Raw genomic sequence first — 22823 nt, forward strand, 5'->3', positions numbered from 1 at the left:
GTGCCAACACTATCCCTTTTATTGGGATCACTGCTCCGTCCTGCCTCAGTGTGGGGGTGAAAGGCAGAAGGACGAGGGGCCCTTCTACCTGATGATGGCTGCTGGTGGTGGGGGGTGATGGGCCAGGGAGGCAGGCAGGGCACAGCACTGCATGGTCACTGATGCCCACAGACCAGCACTCTGCCCCTTGTGCCCACAGTTCCCTTCCACGCGGCGCTGAGCAGCGAAGTGGGGCTGGCTCGGTGCCCCATCGCCATGTTGTATAGCAGCACCCAACAGTGGGGACCGGTCCGTTGCATTGAATCTGAGATGTCTCCAGCTGGCTCCTGGCGGGCATGCGAGCCCTAAGCTCCTCAAAGCACAGCCTCTCTTCTTAGGGTCCATCCTGCGCCCCAATGGGTCTAGGGCTCAGGCAATGTCCAAAGCCAAGCCCTGCTCCATGCGACAGGGAGCCCTTCTGAGGCCAACAGTGGTGTCAAGTCCCATAGGAGGGCGAGCAGGTGCTCAAACTGGGTAATGGCAGGGCTCACTACAGGATCTGGGCCTCTGCAGAGAGAGAGAGAGAAAACAGGAGGGTTACAGCGGGAACAGCCTTGTCCCCCTGCTTCCCGGCAGGGTAGCCCTGCCCGGACCTGGGCCGTGTGGCGGGGAGCCCTACCCTGCACACGCGACCGCAGCCCCCGGCACGGCGCCCCGCGGCACTCACTCGGCAGAGCCTTCAAGTGGGTGGCAGCAACCAAGAAGTTGTGGGGTTTGGTCTCGTCCTTGCCGTGTTTCCTCACCCGGAGCCTGGGGATGGAGCAGGGTAGCTGAAGAGCCCAAGCAGCCCTCCGTGGGCAGAGGGAGAGCAGCACCTGCCTGGGTTCCCGGTGATCCTGCTGCCCACCCCATCCAGCTGTGCCCAGCAGGTGAGCTCCAGGCAGCCCAAGGATCCTGCCGCTAGACGGGATAGGACAGGGACCGACTGCACCGCCACTGCTGTAGCAGGGAAGGCCACAGCAGTGGTGGGATGACAGGAGACTTGTGAGAGTGGGACAGGATGTAGTAGGGCAGTGCTCAAGGGCAGGATTCAGGGAGAAAATGGCAGATTAAGGGGTCTCAGCACTGATGGCAGGGCATAAGAATTTGTGGATTTGGTGGCACATGACTAGTGGCAGCATCTTTGGAGGACAGAAAATAAGGTCCTCTGGATATGAGTGCCTTAGGAAGACCGCAGGCAGGGTGTCATATACAGCCGATCCTCCCCATACCACTTTCCTCGATCTCTGCCTGGGGCAGCTCCAACCCTGTCCCACTCCCACTCCAGCAGCAGAGCCAATCCTGATTCTCCCAGCCAGGACCCTGTGCCCCTCTACAGTGGTGGGCTGCTCGCCAAGGTGTCCTAGCCAGTGGCAAGTCCAGCGCACCTAGAAGCATGGGCAGTACCAGCAACGTGGAGGAGATGAGGGAAGCATAAACCACTGTATCAGGCTGGCCCCAAGTCTCTTTGGAGTAAGATCTACAGCATAAGGTTGGGGAGTCATGAGGGCCCTTTGCTGGGGTGATCAGGGGCCAAAGTGGGATGGGGATGGCAGCAGAGCTGATGGAGAGCACAGAGCTAGGAAAGAAGAAAGCTACAGTGACAGAGCTGGGGTTGGCACCACTTCACACTCAGCCACAGCACCACCTCCTGAAACACGACCTACCAGACAAGGATGGTGATGACCAGAACTGCAGCCAGAATGAAGAAGGCAAAGATACCAAGGGAGACCAATATGGCCATCTTCTCCAGGGCATCACTGCGATCTAGGACAGGCAGACAGAGACAGATCATCACAGTCTAGGGATGCCACAGCCCCACATCCTGCAAGGTCCCTGCAGGTAGGAGTGGATGGGCAGGCTAGCATTGGGGTGGACCCTACAGTCCTTTGGGGCATGCACCTGCCCTGGAGAGCTGCTGGATCCCAGGACCTCCATCATGTCCCACAGCCCTTGATGCCCCAGGGGAAGGAGAGGCAAGGACTCACAAGCTCCATCCAGAAACCTCCCCAGCCAAGCCCCTTTCAGACCCCAAGGGGCTCTAGGACACTATTGCAGGCTCCCGGCCATGCTGGCACCCCTGCAGCTTGACCAGCAAAGTGGAGACATGCAGGCATGGGGCCTCAGGAGATGAGACCCTTCCTCCCCTGCTCTCAACCACATATGTGCCCAGGCAGCCAGCAACCCACTGGCTGTCCCCCTCCTGCCCGGGACCTCCCAGCTATACTCACTGATGGGCTCAGGATTGGGAGCCTGTGAGGGTTCCTCGGCCAAGCTCTCCAGGCTGGTGTCTGTAGTGGTTTCTTCACTCACCACGGTGGCAGGGTCTGGAAAGGCACAGACAGTGGACATCAGTCACCCTGGATGCTGGCAGCACCAATGGGACCTACACAGAAGGGTGCTCCTGGAGTCTTGTGCCTTGGGAGTCCTGGGAGCACCAGGGTGCCCCTCCAGATGCCAAGGGCTGTGGGGAGCAATCCTCAAATCCCAGCAGCACAGATCCAGCCTGCCATGGGGCTGCAGGGACTATGCCTCACTGCAGGGCTGGGAACTGGGACCGCTTTGTCCCCTTGCAGCTGTGCCTCTCATCATGGGGAGAGCGGACAGCACATGTAGCTTTCTTGGGTCAGCTTTAAGGGTGATCAAAATGATCCTCTTTGTTTCTGTGGCATCCGAGAGCTAGGCATGTTCACAGGTCTTCAGGGCTGGGCTCTGCCCTGAGCACAGCCCTGGGTGACACTGGACGGAGGAGGGATGTTGGAGGGATGGGTAGGAGAGGGGCAGCCTGGGGTGCCGAGGGGCTGTGGAGACGGATGGTGCAGCCCTGCAGGGATGCTGAGGGCTGCAGCCTGCTCCTGTCCCACACCTCTGACTGGCGTCGCCCGTGCTTCCGTGCTCCACTCGCTCCAGTTTCCTGCATCCAGGAAATCCTTCGCGCTGACTTGGACCACGTGCTCCAGCCCTGAGAAGGCATCTGTGATCACCTCGGAGAGGTTCACCGTCTCCACCTGTGTGGCACAGAGGGGAGCCGCTGGGCATAGAGATGCTTCTGGCCACCCTCAGGGCTTGGGCGACCTCCTGAGTTGGGCTCACACCCATTGCGTGACCCTAGCCAGCTCCAGACCCCACGCTGCCCTCCCGGTGCCACAGGGCCACCCTGCTCCCGAGCCAGCTCTGCACTCATGTCCCCATTGCTTACCACAGACCAGAAGCGGTGGATTACGGGCCGGTACTGGAGCCGAAACTTTAGCTGGAAGTGGGGCTCCTTGGGCCAGGACGTGGGGTACCTCCAGCTCACCTGGAGCCGCCGTGGTGCCTGGGGGACAGGCTCGACCACCAGGCCTTCTGGAGGATCTGGCTTAACTGTAGCAGAAGACAGAGGCTTTGTCATGCCATGGTGGATTGCCTCCTCCGCTCTCCCACATGGAAGGGTGCTGGGGCCCTGGGCTGGCTGCCCCACTGGCATGGAGAGATGGGATGGAGGGATGGAGGCACACTCACTGATGGCCTGCATGGTGATGTCGAGGAGGCGGAAGTTGGAGCCCAGAGGGTTCACCTCGGTGACGTTCATCCGATACGAGCTCCAGAACTCGGACTTGTGAACGGTGCAGGTGCCGGCACGGGCCGGATCCTGCAGGCACGGCCCCACGTGTCCGTTCTTGTTCCTGCCAACAGGGTGACAAAGCGTTCCCCAGCCATGCATCATTTCCTTGATGCTGCTCAGGAGGTGCCATGTGGAGAAGCCCCCGTGCCAAGAGCACGGTAGAGGAGGCAAACCTCTCCACCAGAGCTCAGGAAGAGTCTGGGCAGGTACCCTGCCTGCAGGAGAGCTTGGGACAATTCTAGGACAGAAGATCCCCTCATACCTCCAAACCCCAGCACTTCCCTCTGAGCACGACTGAAGGGACCCCCATCCCAGCCCCACAGTATTTCCCAATAGGATTCCTCCCGGGGAAAAATGCTCCCTCCTAGACCTCCCTGGCTTCAGGAGCCCACCCCCCATGGGGCTCCCCATCCCTGGGCCTCAGTGACCCCACTGAGGACCATGGCAGAGCATTTAGGATGAGGGCCAGGCCACACGGCAGGGGGTTAGGGCTGGGGTCAGTCTTACCTCCGCTTCTCTTCTCCCGTCAGCGATTTCTTCCTGCCCAGGGAGAGAGATGGAAAAGCAGATGGTGAGGAAAGGGGGATGAGGAACAGCACTGAACCCCAGCGTGACCCAGACGAAGGACAGGGTCCTGCACCAGCCTAGCCTGGGGGCTGCTCTGCTTCCCCCTAGTCTCGGGGCCAAGGTTTCGCGGGGACACTTGTGCCCCAGGAGCCGCAGGACACCTGGGGATGCTCCCCAGCGAGCCCGACGCTGCGAACATACACGTCTGCCCGCTTCCAACCCTGCCTGGTGGGAGCCGGCGGGATGGGGAAGCGGTTCCCTCGCCCCTGCTCCTCGCCGGACCGGCTGCTCGCGGCGCGGGGCCGCGGGCCCCTCCAAGGAGCGAGGAAGCACCGTGCTCTCTGGCTCCAGGGCGCACGCAGCCCCGGTCACGCCGGCTTCTGCATCGCTTTTCGAAGGGCTGCTCTGCACGTTTTATGGGCTCCCGCCGACTTCAAAGCAACCCTGTAATTTGGCCCGCTGTGATAATTAGAAGCAGGGATGTTTCCCAAGCTCTTTTCATCCTGAAGCGTGTCAAAGCGCTTGACAGCTTGCAGACGACCTGCTGCTTTTTATACCCCTTCAGGCGCTGGCAAAGCCCTGCCCGGGGGGGGGGGGGGGGGGGGGGCAGCCTGCCCGTGCCAGTGCTGCTTGTGAGCCTCCCTTTAAAGAAAACACATGCTCGACGCAGCCCCTGAAATGCAGCCTGCTCCGGGGCGCAGCGCGGTGCTGGGGCACAACTCTGCGGGACCCGAGGCCAAGCCGAGCTGTAGGTGAGCCCACGGGCAGGATTTGGGGTTACTTTTGGCCAGGACCGTAGGGCTCACCCCTGTCCAGCCCTCAGCCCGTGCCCTGTCCTCACCTATAGGTGGTGATGTATCTGGTGGGGAGGAAGGTCTCGAGGCTGGATGTCCAGGAGCAGGAGAAATTCTCGTAGTCGGAGGCTCTGCAGGACACGGAGGGGACCCCCGGCAGGTCTGGCGTGCAGGGAGGGGGGCGATAGTAAGTGAGAGGATGCCCCAGCCCCGCGCCACGGGTGGCTCCGTGTCCCCTTGTGACAACCCCCCTGCCAGGGGCCTGGGCGCTGCAAACCCCCCCCCCCCCCGAGGACGGGCCGCCACGGCGCCGCCGGAGCCGCGCGCGTGCCCCCGCCAGCCCGTCCCCCAGCCTGCGGCGACGCTACTCACGGCCCAGGCGCAGGGACACGGCGTGCAGGAGGGCCCCGTCCTCGCCGTGGCAGCTGTAGGTCCCCGCCGCGGCGAGGCCGGCGCGCGGCAGCACCAGGGTGCCGTGCCGCACGGCGGAGCCGGCCGGCAGCGCCGCGGCCCCGGCCCGCCTCCACTCCACGGGCGAGCTGCGGAGGAGAGACGGGGCGGGCGGCGTTAGGGCACGGCGGGGCGGCCGAGCCGGGGCGCCGGGGCGCGGCGGAGGGCTGCGGCACGGCCGGGATGCCCCCGGAGAAACCACGGGAATGCACCTACCCGGCACGGGCGCCGGCGCACGACAGCGTCACGTCCGTGCCCACCTGGCCGTACTGCACACCTGGAGGGGAACACACGCGCACAGCCGGCCGTCAGCCCAACCATCCCACCCCGCGCCGGGCCCGGCACCGCCGCGGGGCCCCGGCGAGGACTGGTGCCCTCTGGGGAGGCCGCAGGATGGCCCGAGGATGCCCGGTGCCAAGGGGCTGCATTTTAGGCGAAGAAGGGCGTAAGGTAAGCGCTGGCTCTGCCACCCCTCTGCCCGTGGCGGGGGAACCCAGAGCCCCCCGGGCCGGGAGGATCGCGCCCTGCTGCGGCACGGGGGCTGCTCACCTTCCTCTCCCCAGCCCTCGGGGACGGCGAGGGAGGCGGACGCAAGGGCTGCCGCGAGAAGCACCATCACCCTGCCCAGGCCTGGGGTGGGATCGCGCATCTAGAGGAGGCGGAGAGAGAAAGGAGAGCGCGTCACCGCCAGCGCCCGGCGTCCGCGGGTGCCGCCGGCACCGCCGCTACCCTCCCGGCTCCAGCAACCGCCTTCCCAGGAGAGGCCGTCCGGCAGGACCCCAGGGCTCCCGGCTAATCTGCTCTGCAGGAAGGGCGAACGCCGCCCGCCCTGGCCCCCGCCCGAAGCCAGCTGGGCTACGAACCACTGGTGGCGCGGGCAGGAGGAGCAATGGAGGTGGGATCGCTCACTACATCTCCCAGGCTCTTCTGGCCTGTTTGTCATCTCCAGGCCCAAAGGGACCTGCCCTGAAATCCCTTCCTCCTGCTGAGAGATCACTGATGGGTCCCAGGCAAGAAGTGTGGGGGATGCTGAGGCAGGGGTGGGCTCCAACCTTCACCAGCTCAGCCCCAGCCATGGACCTGGGTCGCCCCACCAGAGCCCAGCCAGCGTCGCCCTGTCCATCAAAGCCAGATTCGCTCTGTCTGCCGCAGACAACGTTGCCACATCCCTTCCAGGCGGCATCGCTCCGCCTGCTCCAGCCAGCATCGCCTTGTCCATGCCAGGCAGCATCGCCCGGGCCACATACGTCCGCCCCGGCCACGGGACCTGGTGAGCTCCCCGCCAGCCCCGAGTGCGGGGTCAGGCGCAGGTCTCAGCTCTGCGGGCATAAATCCACGTCCCGCTGAGTCACCGCGGATGGGACAGCTGCGGCGCTCGGAGGGGAATATCCCAGCCCCGGAAAAGTGCCGCAGAGCAGCTGCCCATCGCTCTCGCGCGGGCAGGCGGCCGGTGCCGAGGTCGGGCTCGCGCACCACCAGTCACCTCGGGGGCCGGCTGCGCCTGCGTCCGAGCCACGTGCACTGGACGGGCACAGGCTTCCCTGCAAGCTCAGCCTGCAGGAGCTGCTCGCAGGCCTCCCGAATACACCGGGCAGCCTCAAACGCAAGCCCTAAATATAAATAATATCATTAGACCGTCATAAGCTTTTCCTACCAAACCACATGTAGAAACATTCCCAAGAAACATCAGTTGAAAAAGAGCTGCCAAAACTATGATGGTAACTGATATTAACTGGGAATGTTACGCCTTGAAGTAAAATATTTTGGGGATGGAATAAAAGACTTAAAACGCACTTAAAAGCAGCCACCAAAAATAACTTGAAACATCATGCGGGTGACAGTTAAGGGCACAGTGCTGCAGGAGATTAGGGAAAAGAGAGACTGGGTTAGCGCAGACAGGGCTAAATAACTTTAAAATAAAATGATTTCTTCTCCCGATCTTCCTGTTTTTTCCTTTCCCTTTCCCGCTGAGCTGAGGTTGCCTCCGCGCACCTCATCTCCGGGCCGCCCGGGGCCGGGGCCGTCTCCGGAGAGCGGCCGCGGCGAGCCGGCGTCCCCGGAGCCGGCGCGGGGCAGGGGACAGCTGCTCTCGGCCCGCCGAGGAGCGGGCAGCGAGCCGCCGCTGCTCCAAAAGCCGCGGCATCGCGTTTGCTCGAGGGCGGGCGGGGATGAATTTGCTAGAAATAAACCACGCTGGGAAGTTTCGCGCTGGCACCAACGGGCGCGCGGCGCGTGACGGTGCCCCCCGAGCCGGGCGCAGATTCCCGGGGGGGAGGCCAACTTTCCGTCGCGCTCGGCGCTTTGCAAGACAGCGGCTTGCGTCTGCTTTGCTCCATTTGAAGTCGCTCTTCAAAGCGAAAGAGCCGCACGCGGAGCCCGGGGGGAGACGCGCACGCAGACGCCGCCGCGCCAGGGGGCCGAAGACAGGGTGGCGGTGGGAGGAATGGGATGCGCCCGCCCGCGCACGGAAACCCCCGGCGCCTCCTAAGCTCGCCCCCGCCAGCTCCTCCCCGGGGTGGTCCACGTTGAAATGGAGACGTGGGAAAAAAACACAAAAACCAAAATAAAATAAATAATAATAAAAAAAAAGAAAACTCCCACCAAGAGCACTTGGCAGCTCTGCCCGTCACACGCTGGGCCCTGCTGGAGTCACCCACCTGCAAAAAGCCACTCTGCACCGGGCAACATCTCACGGCAGACATCTCAAAATACCCATCGTGCTGCCACACAAGTGCCATCATGCTGGACTCATGCTCTCCTGAGCCCGTGGACCAGCCCTGGCGCTGCTCCCCAAACCCGGCTCTCTCCTGCCAGGACGCTGGCTCTGGGAAAGCGGTCCCATGGCCAAGGGCGGTGGCATTTGGAAGCAGCAGCAACTTCCCTCTTCTTCTTTCTCTGGGGTTTTGGAGGGTGGGAGATGAGCCCCCTGCTAAGCCCCACAGCATCGCTGCAGAGGCACCGCGCCAAAGCGGCTCAGGAAACTCTCACATTGCCCTGACGCCCCTTCGCATTGCTTTTGCGAGGTGCAAGTGGCCGTATCCTGCCCCCTGCACTTCAAATCTGGGAGCTTTGCAGTGGCTTTTCCCCATGGATAACCAGCCACCCATTTCTTCTTCCCAGGGATCTGCCCAGGGGACAAGGATGAACCCTTTGACCCATTGCCGGTGTCCAAAGACGGGGCTCAGCTGGGTACGGCCGGGGCTCAGCAGCGCGAGGCGACCTGCACTTGGAGACAGGCGTGGGAGATGTCCCATCCCTGGGGTTCAGCTTTCTGAACGGGGTGGCAGCAGCCCTTGGCTCCACCGAAACCTCCACCTTTTCCTCCCAAAGCACTCCCTGTGCTTCCCCCCCCCCCCATTTCTTTGGTGCCTCTTTCTCCTACAGCCCCTCTGTCTCCTCCAGGCACTGGCACAGGGCAGAGCACAGCTTTTGGGAGCAGGGGAAGAGCCAGGGAGCCGCTGCCAAACCCGGGGGGGGGGGGGGCGAGTCCCCACTCAGATCAGACTCCAAATTAACCCATAAAGCCCCCTGGAACCTGTTGCCACCGGGGAGCAGGAACGTCCTACTGCCTACGAACCCTCTGGTCACTCACTCACCCCCCCCCTACACACACCGTTACCTGCACAGAGCACAGCCCCAGCTCCCCAGGCTGCTCGCACACACCCCTGCACCCACCCATACACACACACCTGCAGCTCAGCACCACCCCAACACCTGGAGCTGATTGCACGCAGCTCTGCACCCAGCACAGCTCCAGCACCCATGCATGATCACACACACACACACAGGCACGCACACCCCTGCACCCAGCACAGCCCCCAGGCTGTGTAGACACACACACACACACACACGCCTGCACACACACATACCTGCGGGCCGGCACAGCCCCAGCGCCTGGCAATGCTCACACGTGCACCAGCGCACGCACACGCGCGTGCACCCCGGTGCACGGTGCCGCCGGGTGCCGGAGCAGAGCTGCGCCTGAGCCACGGCCGCCCGGGTCCCGCGCGGGCATCGGGGCAGCCCCGGCGCTGTCTCCCCCGCAGCACGGCTGGACGTGCAGATACCACAGCCGAGCCCGCCGGCAGCGCGCCCCGCGCCCGCCGCGCACCTCTCTGCTCGGCGGCTGGCTGCCGGGGCCCGAGGCCGTGGGGCCGGGCGGCCGCCCGCCCCGCGCTCCCCGCCGGCTGCAGCGGGGAAAACACCCACCGAAACGCCTCCGCTTCCGCCGGCCCCCGCTCCTGCTCCCGGCTGTAACCCGAGGCCAAACAGCACGGGCTCTGTTGCAGCCAGCAGCCCGGCCTGGAGCCCTGCCAGCTGGCAGCGCTTGCGGTCGCAGCGGGGAAGAAAAAGCCCTTCTCTCCCTGCCACCCTCGCCCTGAGCTGCAAAAACTCCTAAAAATAATCTCTCGGCCCTAAAGGCAGCCCCGGCTGGCGCTGCCATCCGAAGGGCGAGCACAGATGGAGCGGCGCGGGGCTCCCGGCCGGCGCGGCCAGGCAGGGCGCCGGGGCGGGCGCCGGGCTGAGCCGCTGCTGCGCCCTGCCGGGGCCGGCGGGCGCGCGGCCAGGCAGAGGCTCGCGCCGGGCCGGCGGGCATGGGTGGGCCGCGCGGGGCCCTTCCTCGCGCTGCCCTTCGGGACCCTGTGATTAGCGCAGGGCGGGAAGCTGCTTTCCTGTCCCCAGAATGTTTGAGATTTTTGGACGTTTTTCTGCTGCTGAACAAAAGCGGAGGCGCGCGGGCAGCCGGAGGCGGCGGGGAGGCAGCACGGCACAGCAAACTCCGCTGAAGCAGAGCACGGGTGGTCCCCGCCGCCCGCGGCATGGTGCAGGCACCAGCAGGCCCGCGCACGTGGCTCGGGGGGCTTTGCTCCCCCTTGTCCTTCCCAGCAGCGTTTGCTCCCTAGGAGCCCCCCGGAAACAAGCTTCCCTGGAGCAAGGTTTAGGTTTCGCCAAATCCGCTTTTCTTTTGGATGGTGGAAGGTTTTGCACCCTGGCAGTTCCCAACCAGCTCCAGCTTGGCATAACTTTCCTACCGTGTCCTCCAAGAGTGGCAGCAAAGGAACACCTTTCCCACCAAAGGCTACGGGGAGCCAGGACCCCGTCTGCAGCACGCACCACCCAGAACAGGGCCACGATGGGACCCGGAGGCAAACTCAGAACCAAAGAGGGCGGAGGATGGCTGCCTACTGCTGGCTTCGCTTTCTGCCTGCATCTCAAAGCATCCTTGCAGTGGAGAGCTGGGGAGGGTGGCAAGCTGCGCGAAGGCCGTGACAGCGCGAGCGAGGCCGGGGGCAGCCAGCTTGCAGGGAGGTGGAGATGCAGCCCGGGAACAGGATACTGAAGTGCTTTGGAGGTATGAAGAGCACAGGAGCATGCAGCCCATGGACATAAGTGGCGTCCCCCAAAAAAGCATGCCCCGACATCTCCATCGAGCCTGGAAAGACATGCCATGGCACACCAGCTGCAGCCCAACGCTGCGTCCACATGGGCTCCGATGCATCCGTCAGGTTTCTAGGAGGCAGCAACCCCACCATGGCCCACGGAAATGTGGGGTCTCACATAGCGACATCCTGCATGCATCTCCTGGCTTTGCTCCCCATGGGCCTTCAGCAAGAGGGGTGCAAACCAAACCGCATGCAGGAGAGGGGCCCCGCAGCATCTCCTCCTGCCTGGTGCTGAGCGCTGGCCGCAGAGCCCCGTCCCTCCCCCGGACGTGGGGAGCAGAGCCGTGCTCCAGGCTCTAAAGCTCTCCGGTGTCTGGGAGCAATTGGGCTCTGCTCCATCAGCAAAGCATGAAGGCACTCGGGTCAGCCAAAACACTGCAGGGCGGCAGGTCCAAAATAAACACTCCGCTCTTACTGCTTTTGTTCAAGAGCTGGTAACGTTTCATTTCAATGGCACAAATAATCCTGCAGCCAGCAATTTGTGGTCACTCCTTCTGCAGAACAAAACCCCTTTTGGGCTGAAGGCCATTTCAGGTGTCATCACCAGACACCTGAGCAGCAAAATAAAACCACTGGTAAAGGATGGCCCATTAACCCTTCATGTCTGTAGTATTTCTGGCCAGTGGTGTCCCTGCAAGGGGAAAGGACCACGGGTGCAGAGCCCTGGCAATGCCCAGCGCCGTGAGGTGCTCAAGGAGCTACCTGTGCCTCTGGCTGGCTCGGGGACCTGCCGTGGCTGCTGTGGCTGGTTGGCCACACACTGCCGCGGGACCAACATGGCCTGTCCTCTCCGAGCTAGGAAGCAACCCTGACAGGCTGGTTTGCTAATGGGAGGCAGCTCAGCTTGAGCCGGGGATGCAGCAGGCTCTGAGGCACCTAGAGGACCTAAACTGGTTAAGGGAACACCGTGCTGCAGCAGGCATCCATGCTCTCCTCTCCTCCCAGCTCAATAAATCTCATCCACCAGTCCCACATAAAGAGAAGCTGCAAGAAGCAATCAAAGACTGGCAAAAGCTGGGACAACCCCAGCACAGAGGTGCTGGGACAGCCCAAGGGCACCATCTCCACCAGGAAAGAGGCAGGAGCACCAGCGGGTCCTGTCCCTCTCCCTCCAGCTGCTCCCCCTTGCCGGCACGGCAGCATGGGAAGGACGCTTTTCTGCAGCCAAGCCGGTTTCATTTACACGTCCTCCTGGTCCCGGAGGCGTCCCGGCGTGCCTAGCCACGTCACAGGGGGTTACGCTAGAAGGCATGAGAGGAGGCGGCCACCGCCGAGGACCGGGGGGCTCCGAAACGCAGCCAGGAGACGGGGGGCTGTGCACAGCGTGAGTTGAGAAGGTTGGAAAAACACCAGCAGGATCATTTTCTGCTGTAAAAAAAAAAAAAAAAAAGGAAAGTAAAGGAAAGTAAAGGAAAGTTCTCCTGAAAAACTAAATGCGAGTGTATCCGAGCAGGGGAAAAACCAGGGCAAAGTTCTGACCGTGCTGACACATCTCCTTCGACGTTCTTGGAGAGACGCTCCGGTCCCCGCTTGGGGACAGCGCTCTCTTTACAGGCTTCTATTGTCTCCTCTTTTATTATTTTATTTTTTGCGACGTTATACTTCGGAGTAAACAAAACCAAGCAGCCTCTCACTCCAAACATTTCAACCATCCCAAACTTTCTCCGGAGGGGGGCTGCCTGTGGAATTTTCCTCATCTGAAAGAATTTCGAAATGTTCCCGTTTCAGCCTGCTTTGACTCAAGGCCAGGAAAGCTCTGAAACCCTTCGTGAAATGCTCCTTCTGCCCTCTGCACAGCTCTAGCTTTGACCAGAGACACCGCGGACCCTTCGCCACGACCGGCAGCCGCAGCTCCCAGAAAAACCCACGTGCAGGGAAAATCCTCCAGCTCGTCACACTTGCTGGAGGGAGCACGGAGACACGACCCAGCCGGTGCCAACTCCTCCAGCCTGGTTCCTGCCCTCAGGGGAACCAGCAGGTCCTGGTGAGGACGCACTCTGCTCTTTAATGTTTCAAGCTGTTACTACAGTTACTACTGCCAAGAGGTCCCTCGCTACCCCGGCCAACGCGGGGGTCTCGGGTACCGCCACCGCGCCCCAACGCCAGGAGGTGAACCGTGACCTGCAGTGCATCGGCCCCACGGACCCCTCACCCGGCACCCGCCTGCCACGGGAGACACCTCGGCTGCACGCGGGAATGGGGCTGCGCCGGGCGCCTTCACGTCCCCCCCCGTCCCCCCCCCCCCGCCCCAGCGCTGGCTCCCAAAACAGCCCGGCGCCCCCCTCGCCCGTAAAGGGGCCGTGCGGGGAGCAGAGCCTCCGGCGCGGCGGACGGGGCTGTAAGGCAAGACTCCCCCAGGTGTGTTTGCCTTGGCTGCCGCCCCGGCTCGGCCAATTAGAGCTACAGAAAACACACAGTAAAAATGAGGGGGGCGGAAAATAATCCCGCCTGCCCCGCGCTGGGGCCCGGGGCTCGGCCCAAGGCAGGCGGCGGAGGCCCTGCCGGCGGGGGCCCGGGCGGGGGGGGGGCTTGTGGATATTAAAACGCGGTCGTAAAGAAGAATAACAGGGCAGCCTTGTTTCCGAACGAGCCCCCCGGGCGTCCGCCGGGGCCGGGAGCACGGCGCTGCTCGCGAGCAGGTCCGCGGCAGCGCCGGCGGCCGAGCAGCTCGACCGCAAAACCCGGGAGCCGCGAGGCCGCAGGCGCCGCTCCGTGCGAGCGTGCTGGCGCGGCACCCGAGGTCGGCCCGCGCCGGCATCCGACCCCGGTCCTGGCGAGCGACTGGGACGGGGGAGCACGACGCAGCCCAGCCAGAGGCGCGCGGGGAGCGGGCTGAGCTGGATGGGGCTGTGGGCTAGGGGAGGGGGAAATAACTCCCCACCTTCACTTTGCACCAGGTCGTCAGGGTGCTGTCACCCCAACGCGCGCCGCGGCACCTTTCACGGCACGGCAAACACGGCCAGCCCCGCGGAGCCACTCCCCAGCGTCGGCGCAACGTACCAGCTGGGGCTGCCAGTGAAACCCGGCCCCGAGCATCTCCGGAGATGCCGGGAGAGGAACGGGACGCGGAGCGCCCCGGGCCGGGGGTACGGCGGGGAACCCGCAGCAGGAGCAAACCGCGGTGCCTTGGCGTAACGAGCCCTTTGCAGAAGCTCTGGTCTCCGCCGGCGGCGGCCTGGACACGAGCTACAGCAAACCCAACGCCTCGGCGCCAGCGCATCTGAAACAGCTTTAAAGGCACCCACGCAGCCACCTGCACCAAGCCAAAGCCGCAGCTTGCGCGTCTCACAAAACCCTCAGTGCGCATCCCCTCCTGCCCCCTCCTCCTCCCTTCTCCTGCCCTCCTCTGCCCGTCCGTCCGTCCGTCCTCCCTCTGCCCAGGCGGCACGTGCTGCCTCCGCGGCCACAGGCGCCCGGGCGCAGCCATACGGCAGCGCTGCGGGTATCTCACAGCCTGGCCCCTTCCTCCGTGCCCGGCAGCGGCCGCAGCGGGAGGGAGAACAAGCTGGCCAGTGTTTTGGGCAGCGTTTAAAATTAGCCCTGGGAACCCGATGCCCAGGGCGTCCGCGCAGAGCAAAGGGCCGCAGCCCGGCCAGGCGCCGGGCAGCCGGGCGAAAGCATCCGTCGTCCGTGTCCCCCGTCCCCGTCCCCCTCCGGGACGGGCTGCGCCGGGATGCTCCCGGCAGCCGGAGAGCGGCATTCCCGCGGCACGTGGGCGCTGCACCCACGAGCGCCCCTGCGCCGGCTCGGAGCCGGTCCCCCCAGCTCGAGCGACGCTGGGCTTGGCCGTCGCCCCCCGCCAGGGCGCCTCCGAGCTCTGTGCACGGCCCGAGCTTGGGAAGGGACCCGGAGAAAAATATTGTTTGTGGGTCAAGAGGAAAACGGAAAAAGAAAAAAAAAAGAAAAAAGAAAGAAAAAAGAAAAAAGAAAAGAGTTTGGACTTTTCGTGCCAAAAGGAAAATGAAAACCAAAACATTTTGTTCTAAATGATAGGCCTTGTTTAGTTTTCAGTGGTTTTACTTTTTTAAAACGGTTCAAATTAAATTGAGCTAAATTTGGCTTCCAAACATTACCTTGGGGTGGGGAATAAAAAAAAAATCAAAACAGTTCATTTGGAAAATGTCAGAATGAAATGCCCTGGAACAGCCCAAGCTAGGCGCCGAGTTCAGCCTTAATTCAGAAATTGTGCTGGCCTCCTCAAAACCGCCTTTTTTTTTTTTTTATTGTTTTTAAGCGAATAAAGCAGTTGCTCGATGTAACCTCCCAGAGCCGAGGCTGCCGGCCGGCTCCCGCGGAGGCCCCGGGGAAGCACCGCGCCGCCGCCGGGGACGTCCCCTCCGCGCGCCCCGCTCCCGCCAAGGGGTGAACGGCCCCGCTGCAAACCGGCGAGACCAGAGCGGCTGCGCTGCAGCGGGCAGATTTACACCGCTAAGCACAAGCCGAATCCAACCCAAATTGCTCTTTAAAACTTCTGTTTAAATGTCTTTTCTATTAGGTCAACATTCCTTCTTTTCATAGGGAAGGTGGTTACGGTCTGCAGCCGAGCGCACACAGGCTCCTTAGTGCTGGCTGCTGGCTCTCTGTCAGCAAGTAATCTGCCCACGCTATTAAATTACTAAGAAAAATGGATCGTTTCTGCAAACATTAGGTGCATTAACCTCTTTCGCGGTGGCGAAGCCCACTCCAGGCGAGCTGTTAATTGCAAATTCATAGAGCTGGCTGCAAGAAGTTTCCTCCGGCTCTGCTCCACCCTCCTTTTGTCCAGGCGAGGGCTGGTAAAGAGGCATTTTCTGCCATCCCCAAAATACCGCTGCTGCAAGAAATCTCACGCCCCAGCGCAGCGCAACCCCAGCAGCCACGTTGCCAGCAGCTCTGCTGAGGTTTCCTCCACGCCCTAAGAGGGTTAAACGCGGCCGCAGGGTCCCTATGCCTTTGCTAGACAAGGAAAACTACGGAAAAGCCCCTGAAAGAGCCTCCCTGGCTCCGGAGGAAGCAGGTCCTCTGCGTACTGCTGCCTGGATTGAAGCCTGGTGCTCACTCACCGTTAACCCCAGGTCCAACGTGTGCCACCCTACCGGTGACCCGTCTCGTGGGGCAGCGTGTCCTACGTCTTGTTCCACCTAAACCCCAGGGAGCCGGGGGGGATAAAAGATACTATCATCTTCTGCACAGACCTTGCCTTGCTTACGTCCTCTGCCCATCACAGCAGGACCGCTGCTGGTTATTTCAAAGGCTCCATCCAGGCCGAAACAAGACTCGGGTCTCAGCACCTTCCTTCCAGACTGGTCACAGTGCAAATCAACACTCAGCAACTCGCGGGCTTGCGAGAGCCCTCCAAGGCAATTTCAGAGCAAACGGCCTCGCCGTCGCAGTTGCGAGAGCGCCGGGCGCTTATCTGCAGCCTCCGGGGATTTTGCAGCAAAGTCGAAGAGCTGTGTCAACAGGATGCTTAGAGAAACCGTCCCCTCCAGAGTTCACCCGGCCGACACTGTGCTTGGCGGAGGTCAGCTCCGAGCGCGCGGTCGCCCGCCCAGCGAACGCCGCCCAGGGCAGGGGCGCAGCCTGGAGGGGCCCGCGTCCCCCTCCCTCCCAGTGCTGCACGAGGAGGTCAGAGGGAAGGAAACAGGGCAGTCTGGGAGCTGGAGGCACCAGCAAGCACACGTGCCTCTCGGGGGCGAGGGGACGCAAGGACAGCTGGCGCTGCCCCAGCAGTGCGGGGGAACAGAGCTGGGCACAGCGTCGGGGAGGAAGACGGGATTGGTTAGGGGAAGAAGGGACAGTTCCCTGGGGGCAACCACGCTCAAGGCACATAGTGCTAAAATCAAAGCTGGGAGAGGGTGGAGTGGTCTTGGTGGACCTAGGGAACAGCCTCCTGGGAGCCTCACAGGAGCCAAGAAATCAAAAGCAGTCAAAGCCCCGACGAGCCTCCCAGGGTTGCGTGCTGGCCCTTGTAAGACAAGGATGGAGCAACAGCTGGTCAAGTCTATCAGCTCCTCCTAAGATTTGGGGCCTCAGGCAAAACTCATGGAAAGCAAAAGACTCCCACGGACTTCCCGAGGGGCTCAGGGCTGGCCCCAGCTCTGCAAGGAAGGTTGAGGAGATGCCAGCTGGTCTGGGCACTGTGCGTGACAGAGGCTTTTGCAAAGCAAAGCAAGGACACCGCAATTGACCCAGCCCGGGGAGATCTCTGCAGGGATATTTCCAGCACAGCTGGTGGGAGCTGCAGCTCCTCTGTTGTAACAGGGGCATGGTGCTGGGCACTACCGCAGCACAGCCGTTCACCGCTTCCCTCGACGAAGCAGCCATCCGGGCCTTGCTCAACGTCATCCAAAGTCTTTTGTTTTTCTAGCTAATTTTGCAGGAAAGAGAGGTCTGAATCATGCCTTTCATGGTACTGTTAAATTCAAGAGGCATTGATGTTCATACTGACCTTCATCAAAAAGGGACTTGCAAGTTCCCTGGCTCCAGCCTTGGCTATCAGTCTGGTCAGGGCAAAACGCACGCTATTTCAGTCCCAAAGGAAGGGGCCAGTGCAGGCACAGGACGGCAAAAGAAACAGCTAAGCAGGCAATGCTCTGTCAGCCTGGATGTTGGGCAGAGGGATCCATCTCAGGGACACAAATCCAAAGCTGCTCTCCAAAAATCAGCCTGCCCAGCTAGCACACCTGCCCTTAAGGCTGGCAGCAGGATGCAACGTGGCCCGTCTCTGCTGTGGTCTCTCCTATGCCGGCTCTGACGCTGGGGCATCGGAGGGCTGGAGATGGGACTTGCTGTCTCCCAGCCCCTGGGAGAAATCTCCCACCACACAACAGAGTGGATGCCCGCTGGCCACACGCTGCTGCTCAGCACGTTCCCAGATATGGTACCGAGATGCCGTGGGGCCCCTCTGCATCCCAGGCTGCAGCCAGAGCATGGCAGGAAGCTCTGCTGGTTTGTAGCTTCTGACTTCCCCCTTTTCCTTGGTCCGTTTCCAGCAGGAGCTTTTCAACAAGGCCAGGCGTCCCTTGTTTTCACTTCAGGAGTTAGGGTAAAATAGAAAATGCCTGAACAACCTTCTCTCCACCATGAGGATTTCATTAGGTGAAGGAGCCCTAAACTTTTCCACCTCTCCCTATAAGGAAATCTCTGTGGGTCCATAATCATTTTTACTAGGCTGTTTCTATTTCTGCTGTCTCTTTATTGAGAGGAGGGGACCAAAGCTGAACAGTCTCCTGGGGATCCTGGATTGATTTCCATACCAGAGCCAAATGCTTTCAGCATTATCTCCTCTCTCCATGGCCTAACATTTTGTTTGCATTCTTGCCAACCACCGCACACGTTTTCACTGAGCTGTCCACAGCAATGCCTACATGTTTTTCCTGAGTGGTTACAGTCAACTGAAAGTGCGCCAAATTGCACGGCATTTCTAACCCTTCCTTCCAGCGGGTGCTATCTTGTGCTGGTCCACACAGTGTCTTACCTGTGGTTTCCTCCAGTTGCAGCCACCCACATGGTTAAGCCATAAGGCTGACCACACCAGCTCTGACCCAAAGTCCATCTAGTTCCATTGGAGCCTTCAAAAGCATCTTCAGAAAATGTGTATGAACAAGAGATTCACAGATGTGTCTTTCTCCTACTCATACCCTCCCGGCAAACCCTTCTGAAATCCCTCATAAGCTTTTTCAGTAGTGACTGATCTCTTATGGATGAAATCCAGGCTCCGCTGGTCAGATGTGACCACAATACAGAATCCCTTTAGGACGGAGGTGAATCAGGTTTTAAAAATCAGTTCAACTTCTTGCCCCTCTTCTTCCAGACCTTCCCCACCCCAAAGAGCAGATACAACAGAGGAGGGGCATATTTTTGCAAAGTTTTTGAGACTCACGTTGCCAAACAGCAGCAGAAGTTAATCTTTCTGCCCAGCTCCACCAGGGCAGCTACTCCACCTGTGGAGCCTCACCTGAGGACAGGGGGCTCTGCTCCCCTTACACACGGGGTAAGGAGCGTGGTGCCTACCTGCCTGAGCCAGACCTGGCAGAAGGGCCAACACAGCTTTCCCTGAGTGCCAGGGTCAAGGGGTAACTGCAAAGCGGAAACCAAGCAGAGAGGTCCCTCCAACGAGGATTTGGATGGGGCTGAGCCAAAGCGCGTGAGGTCCAAGAGTCAGTTGCTATGTTGCGACCTCTCACCCAGTCCAAGGGGTGCAGAGAAGCTCACTCACCCATTATCTCTCCTGTTGATGCCCGAGAGCAGGAAAGCCTTTAGAGAGCCCAGTGTGTGCTTTAGGGGGGCTGCAGATGCTGCGACAGCACAGTCGAGTCCAGAAAAGCCTGAAGCTTACCCTGTCCCTGAACCACACCGCGGCTGACTAAATGAGACAGTGACTCAGAGACTTGGGAACCAGCCAGACTCAAGAGATAATTCCTATTAACACACTGATCTCTGACACAGCAGACCTGCTTCTAATTTCCAGAGGAATTTTTCTTTTTCCATGGAAATGGTCCATGGGAATCTGACTGCAAAGAGAAGACAATCAAACCACAGCTTTAAGACATCTGCAAACTTCCCCACCTTAACAACCCAGAAGGGAAGAGGTGCAAGAGAAAGCCAGGAGATGCAGAGATCTGCTGGTAAGAACTTGGGTCACGAGGTCACTAAATCTGCTCAGGGAGAAACTTGGTCATTTTCACACATGCGATGCTTTTGTAACCGCAGTAACACTTAAAAAAACCAAAAGCTCTCTAAACATCCCAGAGAATCACCCAGATACCCTAAGGCTAATTCTTGATGCTGGTTTTGCATCAGCCCAAATGCCACACAAGGCTCCCGTTGCACTACACATAGGGACTAGCTCCCATCTAAGCCAAAAATCTTTCTCTGGACATGTCCTTGACAGAGGCAGAGCCACCCTCTCTTTCATCTGAACCTCAAAAACAGAAGATCGAGGAAGATGTCCTTGTTTCTCCAGGGACACTGTAGGAGAGGAAAGCAGAGCCACAAGTCACCCAGAACCTGCTCCCCTCCTCCAGGAAGCATCTTGCAAAGGCTGCAGATGATCTGAAGCACCTCAAGAGCAAAGCACACAGCAAAAGAGCAGCTCTGCAAGCACACATGAAAGCGTCACATGTGTGGGCATGCTTCCAAGCTAGGCTCCAGGTACACGTCTGCCCCAAATCAGCAGCAAACACTTCTAACGAGATGTTTACAGACTGCTGCTTCTGCGTCCAAACAGCCTTGCCTCCCCAAGGCCAAACAGCCTTCCCAAGGACGCCCCAGGCCTCCTCGTCTCTCACCCAGCAAGGCTCTGCCATGACAGCGGGTGAATAAACAAGCACCTTGCACACATCGACACAGGGATGATGGCCCTCTCCAACGGCAGAGCATCACAGCTGCAGATGCCTGCGAGAACGTCCCTTCCGCTCTGCACGCCTGTCCTAGGGATGTGCGTGCCACCAGCCGAGGAGGAAGATCTATTAATCCTCTGAGGGACTCCTAGCACCATCACAGACGGCCCTGGTGAGAGCTGCATGGACCCTCCCTCCTTGCTGAGGATAGACAACGTGTGCTGGAGGTGGGGGCAAGGCAGAGAGGGGCAGTGGGGAGGATCAAGGAGCAGCGAGCTGATCCAGCTACAGGAGACAAGAGTCTCTTAGCTTGTTTAACCTAACGAAATAACGAAGAAGCTATAAATACACAAGGGTAAACACCAGAAGAGGTCTTGAACCAAAAGCACAATGTTGGCACAAACAGACGTGGGAATAAATCATCCAGGAATACATTCAGGCAGGAAATTAGAGGAAGGTTTATCCTGTGAAAGCAGGAAGGGGCTGGAGTGGCCCTCGAACAAGAGTGGAGGGGAACGCAAGCAGGTTGCTGCGGACAGAGCGTGTAGCTAGCTCCCGGCAGGTGACAATGTTGAGGGACGTGGAAGCAGCTCAGCTCCCTGACCGGGACGAACTCCGTTCCTTGGAGTTCCCCCACTACCATGGGGCTGGGTTATGGGTTGGTACATGCCAGCTAAGGGACACAGGAGTGGGTGCCGATAAAGCAGACGTGCCAAAAGGGAACGGTTGCTGTTTCCAAGACTAACACGACTTGCAGCACTGTGAGTCATTCATTCATCCTTCATAAACAGGGCCTGCACCCAGCCAAGCATCCTCCTCCCTCGGAGCTGTGACAGCCCAGAGACTTCTCTGGGATGGGGAAAAAGTTGCTTATCAGAAATAATCAGCACGTCAAGTTTTCCCCTCCCTGTAAAGTTTCTGAAAGGCAGCTGGCACAGCAAAACCAGAGCTGCTCCTCGAGCTCGCTGCACGCATCCCTGCCGACATGTCTGTCCTGAGCTGCATCCCCCAGGGCACCAGTCCAGGGACCCCCCGCCTCACCTGACCTCCCTCCATGCCCCCCGGCAGGCACACCGATGCCATCACCGCTCAGCCCTCTCCTTGCTCTCACCCCACTTTGCTCGCCCAGATCTTGCTGGAGGACACCCCCCCCCAGCTCAGCCACCCTCAGTCCGCAGCCCCACGCAAGGCTCATCGGGGGCTTCTGCTCTGCCCCGCCAGCAGGACGTGGGCACGCTCCCAGCCCCGGCCGGGATGCCGCAGGCTCCGTGCAGCCCTGGGCATAGCCGCACCACGACCTGCCCTTGTACACACAGAGGCAGAGTGCAAACACCGTCGCCACCTCCTGCAGACGCAGACCGTCGGGCACCTCCAGGCCCCCGCCGGCTGGCGTGGGGGACGCTCCGCCAGCCCGGCGTGGCCCGGACGTCCAAACGGCACCGGGCAGTCCCGCACCATCTCGGGGCTCAGCAGCCAGCCCCAGCACTGCTGTGGCTCCCCGCAGAAATGGGACAAAATGAGACCCTCGGGGCATCCTGCAGCCCTTCTCCCAGAGCGGTTGGGGTCTGCTGCTACCAAAAAACCCAAGTGAAACTCAGCCCTGCAGCCCCGTTTCGGAGCCTATCCCCCTGCAGCCAGTGCGGGATCTGCTCTGGATTTGGGGGGGTGGTGGTGGCTGGCCTGTGAGCGTGGCAGGGGGGCAGCTTGCCCCCCCCCCCCCGGGGCCGACTGCTAAGCCGTGATTGCGGGGCGAGGAGGGACGCGGCGAGCAGAGCCCTGCCAGTGCCGGCGCTGGAGCGAGCGCCTCTTCCCGCACCTCCCGCAATCGAGACCAGCTTTGCCCTGCCCGCAACCCCCCCCAACAACCCCGAAGAGCAGAGAGCCCTGCCAGGGGTCAGGAAGGGCTGGGGGGCTCCCCAGGACCGCCGAGGGGGGGGGGAGCTTTGCTCGAGCCCCTCTCCCCAAAATATCCCTCCGGGCACCCGCGGAGGCTGACGGAGAGCGAGCAATTTTGCGAGGGGAAGGGGGGGGGGGACAACACCCAAAGCACTCGCCCCTGCCTGGGGAGCGAAGGGGCGGGGGGGGGGGGGGGCGGCAAGCAGTCAGGGCGAACGCCACCAACACCTCGCAGGAGCTCCCTTTGCTTGCGCGCCCCTCACCGCGGCGTCGGGGCAGGCGGCGAGCGCGGCGCACCCCGGCGCGTGTGCGTGGCGCAGAGGGCAGGGGAGGTGTTCGGGGGCCGGGAGGGGGGAAGGGGGGGGCGGTTCCTACCTTCCTGCGTGGCGCCGCGGTTATGTGTCCATAGCGGGCCGGGGCCGGGGCCGGGAGCGCGGCCGCCGCGGGCCGTGGCGGGAGCCCCGCGCCGGGCTGGCCGGGGCCGGGGCCGGGGCCGGGGCCGGGGCCGCGGCGCGGGCGGTGCGAGGCCGCCGCCGCCGCGGCTCCATTGGAGCAGGGCGCCGCCAATCCGCGGGCGGGCGCTTCCCGTCTGCGCGGCCGCCGCGCTCCTCCCGCGCCGCGCCGCGGGGTGCGTGGGTCCCTCCGGGGTGCACGGGTCCCCCCCGGCGGGCACGGGGTCCCCCCCCCCCGGGGGATGCAGCTCCCGCCAGCGCACACAGCTCTCTCG

General features: G+C 61.5%; 1 protein-coding gene across 6 annotated transcripts; it reads right to left on the bottom strand.

The window, feature by feature from the left end:
• Nucleotide 1: 1 nt before the first annotated feature.
• IL11RA (interleukin 11 receptor subunit alpha) lies at nt 2–22567 on the bottom strand. 6 transcript variants are annotated; one of them, XM_062600188.1, is made up of 14 exons: nt 22472–22567; nt 12061–12242; nt 5983–6082; nt 5650–5710; nt 5356–5522; nt 5031–5145; nt 4130–4162; nt 3520–3683; nt 3218–3381; nt 2885–3026; nt 2250–2345; nt 1686–1785; nt 659–939; nt 2–546 (listed from the first exon to the last, which is right to left on the bottom strand). In XM_062600188.1, the coding sequence occupies exons 2-14, from the start codon at nt 12127–12129 to the stop codon at nt 530–532; spliced, it is 1509 nt and encodes a 502-aa protein (XP_062456172.1). In that variant the 5' UTR covers nt 12130–12242; nt 22472–22567; the 3' UTR covers nt 2–529. The 6 variants fall into 6 exon arrangements, with proteins under 6 accessions (XP_062456172.1, XP_062456177.1, XP_062456173.1 ...); XM_062600193.1 differs by having other exon boundaries at nt 659–789; nt 12061–12245; XM_062600189.1 differs by having other exon boundaries at nt 707–939; nt 12061–12245.
• Between the last annotated feature and the right edge of the window lie 256 nt (nt 22568–22823).

This window comes from Rhea pennata, chromosome Z, assembly GCF_028389875.1.
Source record: "Rhea pennata isolate bPtePen1 chromosome Z, bPtePen1.pri, whole genome shotgun sequence".
Taxonomy (NCBI): domain Eukaryota; kingdom Metazoa; phylum Chordata; class Aves; order Rheiformes; family Rheidae; genus Rhea; species Rhea pennata.